Source organism: Somniosus microcephalus, chromosome 26 (genome assembly GCF_052327205.1).
Source record: "Somniosus microcephalus isolate GS21.2 chromosome 26, FLI_Smic_1.0, whole genome shotgun sequence".
Taxonomy (NCBI): Eukaryota; Metazoa; Chordata; class Chondrichthyes; order Squaliformes; family Somniosidae; genus Somniosus; species Somniosus microcephalus.
The window spans coordinates 40841541-40854847 of NC_141012.1; the positions used below are offsets into that span (position 1 = coordinate 40841541).

A 13307-nucleotide genomic window follows, 5' to 3' on the forward strand; every position below is an offset into this window, starting at 1 on the left:
ATAACCTCTCGTTCTGGTATCATTCTAGTAAATCTTTTTTGCACCTTCTTCAGTGCCGCTATATCCTTTTTATGATATGGAGACCAGAACTTCTCACAGTATTCCGTGTGTTCCGACCAAGGTTCTAGATAAGTTCAACATAACTTCTCTGTGTTTCTATTCTATCCCTCTAGAAATGAAGCCCAGTGCTTTGCTTGTTTTTTTATGGCCTTATTAACCTGCATCGCTACTTTTAGTGATCTGTGTATCTGTATCCCCAGATCCCTCTGTTCCTCTACCCCATTTAGACACTTATTTTCCAAGGAGTATGTGGCCTCCTCATTATTCCTACCAAAATGTATTAACTCGCACTTATCCATATTATCTATATTGTCCCAACACACCTGTACACTGCTCTGTACATTCAGCAAAGATGAGATCCTAATAAATAGGTGTGCCACTTTTCCCATATCAACCATCTTTAGGCCTGTCAAAGTAACATTGTCAATTCGTGCCATTTAAGGTGCTGTCAGTCCATGCTCACCAGGAACTGGTCTAAGACTGTCCAAACTCAATTCACATAGGGCCCTTACAGCCAGTAAAGAGAGGAAACTTTCATCCTATCAGTTTCAGTAGCATTTGAACTCAGATTCCAAAGGTGAAAGGCAAGTGTCTAACCCACTTTGATACCTAGTTCCTCCAATATATACCAAATAATAACTGGCCTGGTAGTGGACGTTGGGGGATGCGGACATAGCTCCCATAATATCATTTTGACCATCGTATCAGCATTTTAATTTTCAATTCAGAACTCTCTCTCCTTTTGATATTTTTGCCCCTTGTATTTCTCCTCTGCTCTCCAGACGGCAGTGCTTTGTGCTGGGTTAGGTTCTCTGGGCAAGGAACCAGATTCTGCTGGCAGTCAGGTGGCTATTCTGGATTGTAGGTCCTAAACTGCCCATTTAGTTCACTGACTGTTAAGAGTCATAACAAACCGTAACAAATTTTTATAGGCGTGCAAAACTCCTGCAGCACTGCTGAAGGCGGGTGGATCATTTTAAGGACAGGAACGAACGAAAGAACAAATAAAAAGGGAAAGGAAGGAAAAGAACGAAAGGGAAGGGACAAAAGGGAAAGAACAAAGGAAAGAAAGGGAAGGAAAAAGAAAAAAAGAAAAGAAAACACGAAAAAGGGAAATAAGGGAAAGAAAGAATAGGGTAAACCAACCAGTAAGAGCTATAAAGGCAACTAGAATGCAGTTGCCTGGGCTCCAAGCGCTGGGTTGTCAGGCCTCATGTAGCCTTAGGGCTGCAGTTTGGACAACTTGATATAAAACACAATAGCTGGAAAAGTCCTTCTCTCACTGTGCCACCGTTATTTTACTGGAAGTGCAGTGGAAACCTCGCGTTAAGTGGAGTTTCCGGCAAGTAATGCCAGTGGAGCAGGAGCAGGAGCAGGAGCAGGAGCAGCTCCGAGGAATTTCCCGGCCAATACATTATTCCTCTACTAAAATGCGTCTCTTTGAGGCAACAAAATCAAAATGCTGTTAAGGAAACACTGGGTGAATTCATACATATATCAATTAAGAAGCTGCAGGCATTCAGTCTCTGGTATTGTGTGTTGCTGGGGAGTTCTTTTGTTTCTTTAAATGTTTTTACATTGCATGAGACCTGCGCCAGTGCCATCAGTTTTTGAAGCATGGATCGCAGGAAAACATGCAGTGCTTATTGCTCTCATTGACGGGGAACCCATACAAACCTTACAACCATTCACTGAAAACCCAACAGAGAAGCACCACTGCTAAACCTTCAGTGCAAAACCTAACACTCCCAACTGGGTCTTTATCCACTGGTGGAATGTTGGAAATTGGAGGATATTGACTTGTATAAGGTATGGTTTATATTCTGTTTACTCCAATTCCCATAGGAGCACACACAGTTCAGAAACTCACCTGAAACCCTTTGAGTGTTACTGCATAGCCTCACTGCTCTGTAAATTCTTCTCAGACCTCTACACTGCTCTGGGTCTGCTTTTCATACCTGTACACTGCACTGTATACACTTTTCATACCTGTACACTGCTCTGTATACACTTTTCATACCTGTACACTGCACTGTTTACACTTTTCATACCTGTACACTGCACTGTATACACTTTTCATACCTGTACACTGCACTGTATACACTTTTCATACCTGTACACTGCACTGTATACACTTTTCATACCTGTACACTGCTCTGTATACACTTTTCATACCTGTACACTGCACTGTATACACTTTTCATACCTGTACACTGCACTGTATACACTTTTCATACCTGTACACTGCTCTGTATACACTTTTCATACCTGTACACTGCTCTGTATACACTTTTCATACCTGTACACTGCTCTGTATACACTTTTCATACCTGTACACTGCTCTGTATACACTTTTCATACCTGTACACTGCTCTGTATACACTTTTCATACCTGTACACTGCTCTGTATACACTTTTCATACCTGTACACTGCTCTGTATACACTTTTCATACCTGTACACTGCTCTGTATACACTTTTCATACCTGTACACTGCTCTCTTGTCAGACTCCAGCTGTGCTTGAGGGTCAAGTGGTACAGTGGCTACAGGGGTGGCAGCCGCAGAGGATGATGGGATATGCACTGGCTGCGTCTTGGTGGTCTGCTGCGCCGTGGCTGTCATCTGTGGAGGACGAAAGATAATAAAGCTTTACGATGGTACTTTACCTCAGCGAAACCATCTTAGAAATAGTTTGGAAGGGTTCGTTCGTTTTGACTGGAGTCCCTTAGCTCTCCATTGCACTACACACAGACCTGTTCACTATACAGCCACCTTTGGTGACGAGGGCAAGTTGGGAAGGGACAATGTTGCACAATTCTTTACAAGGGTGGGCAATATCTGTCTTTGGATCACAGTGATGCAATTACAATAGAGCGATTAAACTTTACTACTTCCCAACTACAGTAACCCTGAGTGTAGTGGTCAGACTAAGAATGGAGTAGAGTCTCTATTAACATAAGAACATAAGAATTAGGAGCAGGAGTAGGCCCTTCGAGCCTGCTCTGCCAGTCAATATGATCATGGCTGATCTTCGACTTCAACTCCACTTTCCCACCCGATCCCCATATCCTTTGATTCCCCTATGTCCAAAAATCTATCTATCGCAGCCTTGAATATACTCAATGACTCAGCATCCACAGCCCTTTCAGGGAGAGAAATCCTAAAATTCACAACCCTCTGAGTGAGGGAATTCCTCCTCATCTCAGTCTTAAATGGCTGACCCCTTATCCTGAGACAGTGCCCCCTAGTTCTAGACTCCCCAGCCTATCAATCCCCCTCTCAGCATCTACCCTGTCAATCCCCCTCAGAATCTTAAATGTTTCAAGAGCCGGTGGGTTTCAGCAACAGACTCAGACAGATAAACTGTTTGGGAGGCTGGATTCTGGGATGTGGGCCACTGTTACGACTGTGCTCACGTGGGAGTCAGTTTTGGGGCGTTGTTCACCCGCACCAGTCTGAGGCAAGTGCTTCTGTTCCTTCAGCACTTCCATCCCCTGGAAAAATAAGAGAACAAATTCGCTTTTCAGAAAAAAATCTAGAGCACGTTGCAGGTAAGGCAATAGTTGGTGAGAGTAATGGATTTAAGGGTGGGTTCTTCTGGTTGAGGGTTAGTGACACCAGTTTTGAAAAGGGCAGGAATGGTGCCAGTGGGTAGGGAGTAGCTGGTGATGTTGACAAGCAAGGAGCTGAGGAGAGAAAGTGGGGTGGTTAGAAGCTGGGACAGAGTCGAGAGTTTCATCAAGGAGATGAGTTTGCCAAGATTCAAAGGAGACGGGAGAGAAATTACAAAGTGGAGGAGGAAAGGGACTAAATTTGGAGGAGGCTCAGATGGAACAAAGTTTAGGAGAGGGGAGGGGAGGGGACCAGGTGAATGAGTCAGAGATCATTGAGTGGTTAGTCTTGATCTTGGAGTCAAAATTAATTCAAAGGCTCCTCATATTTGGTGTTAGGCTGAGGACTGAGGGTACAAGAGGTCTAAAGTGGCAGGCTATGGTGTAGAAAAGAAGCTTGGTGATGTTTCTGCTTCCCTAAATGATCTTGGACTAACAGGAGGATTTAGCTATAGAGAGGGAGGTGGCGACACAGTTTCCGTGGTTGGGACAGACCTGAAATGCACGGTGGGCTAAATTTTTTTTGCCTCCTCCCCTGAAGGTGATTTGCACTGGAGTATGGTTCCACCAACACGGGGAGCCTTGCACAACTGCACAATCTTCGTGCGAGAGCATAGGCAGTGCTATGGAGGGCATCAGGGCTGAGCCCAATCCTGCTCTCACTAGGTGCCCAACATACACGGAGAGGTTACTGGATAGTAATCAGGTGGGGAACTCTGGCTGGCTTGCTCCTTCTGGGGTAATGAGGCCCCCAAAAAACAAAGGGTAACAGTGAAAGGAAAGGAAAGGTGTGGCGAGAGGTGTCCCACAGGAGTCAATGTTAGGGCCACTCTTATTTACTATATACATAAACAACCTAAATTTAGGAATTAAAGGAAACAATTGGAGGGGTATCACAAATTGCGATAAAGACTGTGAAAGATTGCAGGAGTATATAGGTAGGCTAGCAGAGTGGGCAGATAGGTGGCCGATGCAGTTCAATATGAAGTGGTACATTCAAGAAGAAGGAATATGGAAAGGAAATAACCTCAAATGGTCAGATTTTAAAAGGAGCAGAGAAACAGAGGCCTAGGAATTCAGTGGGCTGCGCCACCCGTTAGCGCCTTAAGAGGGCGCTAAGTGGGTCGGAAACCACTGGCCACACCTCCCGCTACATTCAGCGGGACGCGAATGGCGGCGCTAGCCGTTAGCGCTGCGCCGCTACTGATGACGTCATCGGTGTGCGCAGCGCCCCGATCGCGATATTTAGATGCGCCCCCTGCTTTAACGCCGGACGCTATGTGCGACCGGTTCAGGGGGGCCTACCTGCGGCGGTAGAGGCGCTAATTAAAGGAGGTGCGGGGCGGCCATTTTTGTTGCTGGCCGCCTGCCAGCACCTCTCCGCGCTGCCGTCCCCGGCCTCCTGAGTACGCGCCCCCCCGCAGAGTGCCGACTGTGTTCCAAGAGCCCGGCACTTCTCCTCGGTGCCGGGCTCTTTTGCCGGCGCTCGCGATCCTCGATCGCGCTGTTCAAGGCCCCTCCCCTTTAAGAAGGGGAGGAAGGCCTGCAGTACTGTAGCGCGCCATGCCGCAGCGTGTGGCGCTGTGGCACGTTGCGCAGCGATATTCAGTTGCAGCGCCCCAAGAGGGATGCGGGGCGCCTCCAGTAGCGCCGCGCTTCCCTCTGGGGCGCTCCAACTGAATTTCCGGCGGGCGGTCACGACTGCTTCCGGGGCTTTACTTTTAGCGCCCTGGCGAGGCTGGCGCCCCAAACGGGGCTATAGTGAATTTCTAGGCCAGAGAGCCTTAAGTGTGCAGAAACACAGGTCATTAAAGATGGCAGCGTAAGTGGATGAGGCCATGAAAAGAAATCAAAGTAGACTTCTTCATTTTTGCATCTAAAAGCAAGAAGTTAATCTTAAACTAGCATAAGACCGCAGCGCTGCACAGAAATCGAACGCAAGACCTTCTGATCTGTATGGTTTAATACCACAGATACCAATGCCTTTACTCAGTAGGTCTTTGGGAGCCAATAATTGTTAAATGGATGACACATGGTGTCTCTCTAAATGTTAACAGTTCACTTTCTGGACTGCATTCAATCATAAAAGATAACCAATTGCAGCTTAGAACAATAGTGGATGGGCATCTAAAGCACCCTGTGATATTTAACACAAGTGGGCTTCAATTCATTTACTGACACCTCGAAAGATCCCTGGGAATGGGGTGACAATTCAGTCACTGAACACCAGAGACATAGCACAGGAGGAGTTTTAACAGTGTAAGTCACCCAATCTAACTTGTTGCAGGAGCATTTTTGTTTATATATGTCTCCTGATCTGCCGTCAAGACTGCCTGCCGTGTGGATCTAGTCAACCTGCCAGCAACCAGCAGCAGACTTCAAATAAAAACAGTAAATGCTGGAAATACTCAGCAAGTCAGGAAGCATCTGTGGAGTGAGAAACAGAGTTAACGTTTCAGATCGATGACTTTTCATCAGAACTGATAAAAGGTCATTGACCTGAAACGTTAACTCTGTTTCTCCCTTCATAGATGCTGCCTGACCTGCTGAGTATTTCCAGCATTTTCTGCTTTTATTTCCGATTTCCAACATCTGCAGTATTTTGCATTTGTAGCAGACTTCAAATGTTAGATCGGGAGAGTGTCACAGACAGGTTGTCACAGTACCACTCCACACAGAGCAGCAAGCCGTGAGGCAAAGGTCGATTAACTGTGCTTTACCTGACTTGGGAGCCTGGATTCCAATTCTCAGTGGATAAAGAAAAGTAAAAAAAGTGTTCTATTTCGCAGCCCTTCACAAAGTACAGCGACAAATAGAGGTGCAAAAGGAACTTCCCCAACAGTTATATGTAAACGAAAGATGACATAGTTCTACTTCATGACCCTGACCAACAACCAGCATGCTCATGCAAATACTAATGCTCACTCTGAATAAAGCCACTGTTCTCAGGTTGCAGTGAACACTAGAGATTTAATAACTTCTGACGTAGTGCATGTGTCAATTGGCAGAGAAAATATGGCCCTTTTAAGATGAGTATAAAAGCTCTTGAACAGTCCTTTGTAGTTTCATTATATCTCTGCTCTAATCCTGCCCCCTCCGCCCCAGGACCAGAGACATTGCTCCAAGCTAGCCCCCTCTGCCCCAAGAGCGGGCACTCTGCTCCAAGCCAGCCCCCTCTGACCCAAGAGCAGGCACTCTGCTCCAAGCCAGCCCCCTCTGCCCCAAGAGCAGGCACTCTGCTCCAAGCCAGCCCCCTCTGCCCCAAGAGCGGGCACTCTGCTCCAATCCAACCCCCGCTGACCCAAGAGAGGGCACTCTGCTTTCTGAGACACTTTTGGAACTGAAGGACCTGTCATCCAACAAATAGCTTGTCTGACAGAACAGGCACTTGGTATGGACGATTTGGTGGGCAATGAAAAGGAGAGCTGTTGTGTTACCTGACACAAGGGAAAAGCTTCTCTCCTTCCTCCTCCCCCCATTTCCCCCCCTAGGGGACTCTTGCTGAATTTTGATCTCAATCCCATTTTATTAAACAGTCAATTTGTTTCTCAAGGGAGTGACAAGGATAAGGTTGCTTGGTCCATTATCAGCTCTTTCAAAAGCCATAAATTCTTAATCCCTGCTTCAGTGTGAATTAAATTGGGCTCTTCACACTCAACTAACTCCATTCTACATTCCTTTGTACTCCCAGCTCTTAAATCTCCACAGGTTTTTAAGTTTTATTTGGTCCTCTCGCACTCACCTACTACAGATACCAGCCTCCCCAGGGACCTCTATAGAAGCTTAGTTGTCCTGGTATCAAGCCTGTGGAAATGACTGACAGCCACTGTCTGTTATAAATCCCTCTGCCACAAATCCTCAAGGACAGAATTTATGCGCGAAGAACAAAGAAGCTTAATTTAAGACATTATAATTTATTTTCATTCCCCTGATCACCGGGCAAATCAGAGCAGCAGCAGATTGTTAATGAGTGGGTGCTTGATGAGTCTATTTGTCTCAATATGTACTGTAGAACTCTGACAAGATAAATCTGCACCCTCTGTGTTATTATGCTAAATGTACTCTTGTGGCAGCTCCCAAGGCGTCTCAGGTGGTAAGTTCATTGCCCTGGGTGGCACTGAGCCACGCACAGACCAATAACGCCCCAGGTTCGATCCCTGGTCTCTGCCAAGTCAGATGATTTTTCAGCTGTGATAGTGGTAGGGAAGGAAAGAAAAAGATTAACCAGGGTTCCCACTGGTGTCACAGAGGCCTTCAGGTAAGTGAGGATAGGTGGGCAGTAGGACCTCGGGCTGGGAGCGGCCGGGAAGGGTGGGCGATCACGTCTCAGTCTGGGGATGGGGAGAACGGAGATGGGAGCAGCCCAAATTCTTTTAATGTGGGGTCCGGAGGAGCACTCATGTGAATGTGGAGCTGGGGGGAGCACAAGTGTGGGGGCCTTGCTGCCGGTTAGCTTCACATTGTGATGTGCGAGCTCAGCATGTGGCGAGTGAAGTGTTAGGTAATTCGAAAATTCAAAACCGGGTCCTGCAAGGCATGCAGGACCCTAATTTACATAAATTATTCTGGCCTTTAAATGTTTCCCACAGGCGCTCCTGCCACCAGCGCATGTATCTTACCCAATATGGCAGGCCGCGCACTTTCGCCATATTGGGAGCTGGTTAAAACGTGTGCTGCAAGGCTGAATTTCTAGGTCAATATGTCCACAAAGCTTTGGAGTATCATTCTTATTCTCTCACTCTTTTGTCTCTCGACTCCTTAACCCCTGTTTTTCTCTCACTCACTCTTTCCTTCTCTCTCTTCCGCATCTTATTTCTCCTCTTTCTCTCCTCCTTCCACTTCTGTCCTACGCTCTCTCCTGCTTAATATCTTTCTCTCCTTTCCACTGCTTCCGTCTCTCCCTCTATCCTCCACTTCTGGCTCTCTCTTTTGCTCCTCTTTTTCACTTCTGTCATGAGCTCTGTTGCCGGATTCATTTCCACTGATGTCTCTCATTCCCATTTCACTTTATTAGCTGTTTACTGACTTCCTACAGTAAGAGAATGGTTAACATCTCAATATGAGGCCCAAGTTTTTTTTTAATGTACCGTTTTACTTCAGGATGTCTCTAAAAGAAATGTGACTGCACAGGATTTGTGTTTTAGTCACCAGCACCCCAAGGCTTACTGCATAAAGTGGCCGCTTCTTTTTGTCATTTCTCCTCTTTGATATTTGCAACTTGCTGAAAGCAGGGTTTATATATTATTTATTGATCCTCTGCATGATACTTGTCTTGGAACTAGCCGCAGGCCTTTCATTCAAAGAGACAGGGAGCTGTTAGGAGTTGTTGCTCAAAGAGTTTTGATCTAAAAGTGGAAGATGCAGCTCACACAAAGCTGTTTGGACTGTTCAGGCACAAACTCCAAAGTGAACCACAAACAAAATGACAACCGTCGCAGAAGGGACTGGGTGGGTGAGTGAGTGAGTGGTGGGGGCACTTTAGCATTTACCAATTGGGTGAGATTGTTTGCAAGAGTTCGGAAGGAAACTAAATCCTCGAGTTCCAGCCTTCATGGAGTATTTCACGATCTTTCCCAGCATATCTAACTGGTTCCCTTGTGCTGAATAATTACTGAATACCCATGTAACAAAAACTTACTTAATTGTATTAGTATTCACAATTATTTTGTTTTTCAGCAACTTAAATGTTGCATGTGAATCAGATCGTTTCTAACTGGTGTTCCTTTTTTACCAAATTCATGTGAAAACTGAAGACAATGCAGGCAAATTCCCCATACCCAGTAACCAGCCACACCAATGCACTGAAGTGTAAATAAGTTTTAAAATAAACTGGCTCCTAATGTGGAAAGAGTTGATGTGCCACAGCATTGTTTTAGAAGTCTGTGTCAAGTGAGCGTCATTTAATGCGCACGTTGTCTCACCGTGATCCTGGTAACGTCAGTAGATACAATATTCAACGTCCAGCTGGCAAACCAAAGTTTCTGATACTCGTGACTACTACTGAAAAAGGAAGCAACTCACTGTGCCCCAGAGTTTCAGAACCAATGGACTAAAGTACTCCTTGTACACTCCCACTCTACAGAACCCCAATGGACGAGACCTCTTCCCATTCTCGCTCATTCATCCTCAACCCAATTAACCCAACCATGTCCCATTCACTCCCATTCTACATGAACACAATTAACCCAACCTTGTCCCATTCACTCCCATTCTACATGAACACAATTAACCCAACCTTGTCCCATTCACTCCCATTCTACATGAACCCAATTAACCCAACCTTGTCCCATTCACTCCCATTCTACATGAACCCAATTAACCCAACCTTGTCCCATTTACTCCCATTCTACATGAACACAATTAACCCAAACTTGTCCCATTCACTCCCATTCTACATGAACACAATTAACCCAACCTTGTCCCATTCACTCCCATTCTACATGAACACAATTAACCCAACCTTGTCCCATTCACTCCCATTCTACATGAACACAATTAACCCAACCTTGTCCCATTCACTCCCATTGTACATGAACACAATTAACCCAACCTTGTCCCATTCACTCCCATTGTACATGAACACAATTAACCCAACCTTGTCCCATTCACTCCCATTGTACATGAACACAATTAACCCAACCTTGTCCCATTCACTCCCATTGTACATGAACCCAATTAACCCAACCGTGTCCCATTCACTCCCATTCTACATGAACACAATTAACCCAACCGTGTCCCATTCACTCCCATTGTACATGAACACAATTAACCCAACCGTGTCCCATTCACTCCCATTCTACATGAACCCAATTAACCCAACCTTGTCCCATTCACTCCCATTCTACATGAACCCAATTAACCCAACCGTGTCCCATTCACTCCCATTCTACATGAACCCAATTAACCCAACCGTGTCCCATTCACTCCCATTCTACATGAACCCAATTAACCCAACCTTGTCCCATTCACTCCCATTCTACATGAACACAATTAACCCAACCGTGTCCCATTCACTCCCATTCTACATGAACACAATTAACCCAACCGTGTCCCATTCACTCCCATTCTACATGAACACAATTAACCCAACCGTGTCCCATTCACTCCCATTGTACATGAACACAATTAACCCAACCTTGTCCCATTCATTCCCATTGTACATGAACACAATTAACCCAACTGTGTCCCATTCACTCCCATTTTGCATGAACACAATTAACCCAACCTTGTCCCATTCACTCCCATTGTACATGAACACAATTAACCCAACCTTGTCCCATTCACTCCCATTCTACATGAACCCAATTAACCCAACCTTGTCCCATTCACTCCCATTGTACATGAACACAATTAACCCAACCGTGTCCCATTCATTCCCATTCTACATGAACCCAATTAACCCAACCGTGTCCCATTCACTCCCATTCTACATGAACCCAATTAACCCAACCTTGTCCCATTGACTCCCATTGTACATGAACACAATTAACCCAACTGTGTCCCATTCACTCCCATTCTACATGAACACAATTAACCCAACCTTGTCCCATTCACTCCCATTCTACATGAACACAATTAACCCAACCTTGTCCCATTCACTCCCATTGTACATGAACACAATTAACCCAACCTTGTCCCATTCACTCCCATTCTACATGAACACAATTAACCCAACCATGTCCCATTCACTCCCATTCTACATGAACCCAATTAACCCAACCGTGTCCCATTCACTCCCATTCTACATGAACACAATTAACCCAACCTTGTCCCATTCACTCCCATTCTACATGAACACAATTAACCCAACCTTGTCCCATTCACTCCCATTCTACATGAACACAATTAACCCAACCTTGTCCCATTCACTCCCATTGTACATGAACACAATTAACCCAACCTTGTCCCATTCACTCCCATTCTACATGAACACAATTAACCCAACCATGTCCCATTCACTCCCATTCTACATGAACACAATTAACCCAACCTTGTCCCATTCACTCCCATTGTACATGAACACAATTAACCCAACCTTGTCCCATTCACTCCCATTCTACATGAACACAATTAACCCAACCGTGTCCCATTCACTCCCATTCTACATGAACACAATTAACCCAACCTTGTCCCATTCACTCCCATTCTACATGAACACAATTAACCCAACCGTGTCCCATTCACTCCCATTCTACATGAACACAATTAACCCAACCGTGTCCCATTCACTCCCATTGTACATGAACACAATTAACCCAACCGTGTCCCATTCACTCCCATTCTACATGAACTGAATTAACCCAACCTTGTCCCATTCACTCCCATTCTACATGAACTCAATTAACCCAACCTTGTCCCATTCACTCCCATTGTACATGAACACAATTAACCCAACCTTTACCCATTCACTCCCATTCTACATGAACCCAATTAACCCAACCTTTACCCATTCACTCCCATTCTACATGAACACAATTAACCCAACCATGTCCCATTCACTCCCATTCTACATGAACCCAATTAACCCAACCTTGTCCCATTCACTCCCATTGTACATGAACACAATTAACCCAACCTTGTCCCATTCACTCCCATTCTACATGAACCCAATTAACCCAACCATGTCCCATTCACTCCCATTCTACATGAACACAATTAACCCAACCGTGTCCCATTCACTCCCATTGTACATGAACACAATTAACCCAACCTTGTCCCATTCACTCCCATTGTACATGAACACAATTAACCCAACCTTGTCCCATTCACTCCCATTGTACATGAACCCAATTAACCCAACCTTGTCCCATTCACTCCCATTGTATATGAACCCAATTAACCCAACCGTGTCCCATTCACTCCCATTGTACATGAACACAATTAACCCAACCTTGTCCCATTCACTCCCATTGTACATGAACACAATTAACCCAACCTTGTCCCATTCACTCCCATTGTACATGAACCCAATTAACCCAACCTTGTCCCATTCACTCCCATTGTATATGAACCCAATTAACCCAACCGTGTCCCATTCACTCCCATTCTACATGAACACAATTAACCCAACCTTGTCCCATTCACTCCCATTCTACATGAACACAATTAACCCAACCGTGTCCCATTCACTCCCATTCTACATGAACCCAATTAATCCAACCGTGTCCCATTCACTCCCATTCTACATGAACACAATTAACCCAACCGTGTCCCATTCACTCCCATTCTACATGAACCCAATTAACCCAACCTTGTCCCATTCACTCCCATTCTACATGAACACAATTAACCCAACCTTGTCCCATTCACTCCCATTCTACATGAACACAATTAACCCAACCATGTCCCATTCACTCCCATTGTACATGAACCCAATTAACCCAACCGTGTCCCATTCACTCCCATTCTACATGAACACAATTAACCCAACCATGTCCCATTCACTCCCATTCTACATGAACCCAATTAACCCAACCGTGTCCCATTCACTCCCATTGTACATGAACCCAATTAACCCAACTGTGTCCCATTCACTCCCATTCTACATGAACACAATTAACCCAACCTTGTCCCATTCACTCCCATTCTACATGAACCCAATTAACCCAACCTTGTCCCATTCTATGCAAATTTAAT

At 45.2% G+C, this 13307-nt stretch overlaps 1 protein-coding gene across 9 annotated transcripts in view; it reads right to left on the bottom strand.

The window, feature by feature from the left end:
- Positions 1 to 13307, bottom strand: part of pknox2 (pbx/knotted 1 homeobox 2) — a 464550-nt gene that overhangs the window by 122799 nt on the left and 328444 nt on the right. For 8 of the 9 annotated variants that reach the window (XM_085968080.1, XM_085968086.1, XM_085968078.1 and 5 more), the window contains 2 exons: positions 3477 to 3554; positions 2546 to 2682 (listed from right to left, as the gene is read on the bottom strand). In XM_085968080.1, coding sequence (XP_085824206.1) covers positions 2546 to 2682; positions 3477 to 3554 — 215 coding nt within the window. The remainder of the gene's footprint in view (positions 1 to 2545; positions 2683 to 3476; positions 3555 to 13307) is intronic. The other variant, XM_085968085.1, reaches the window with a different exon arrangement.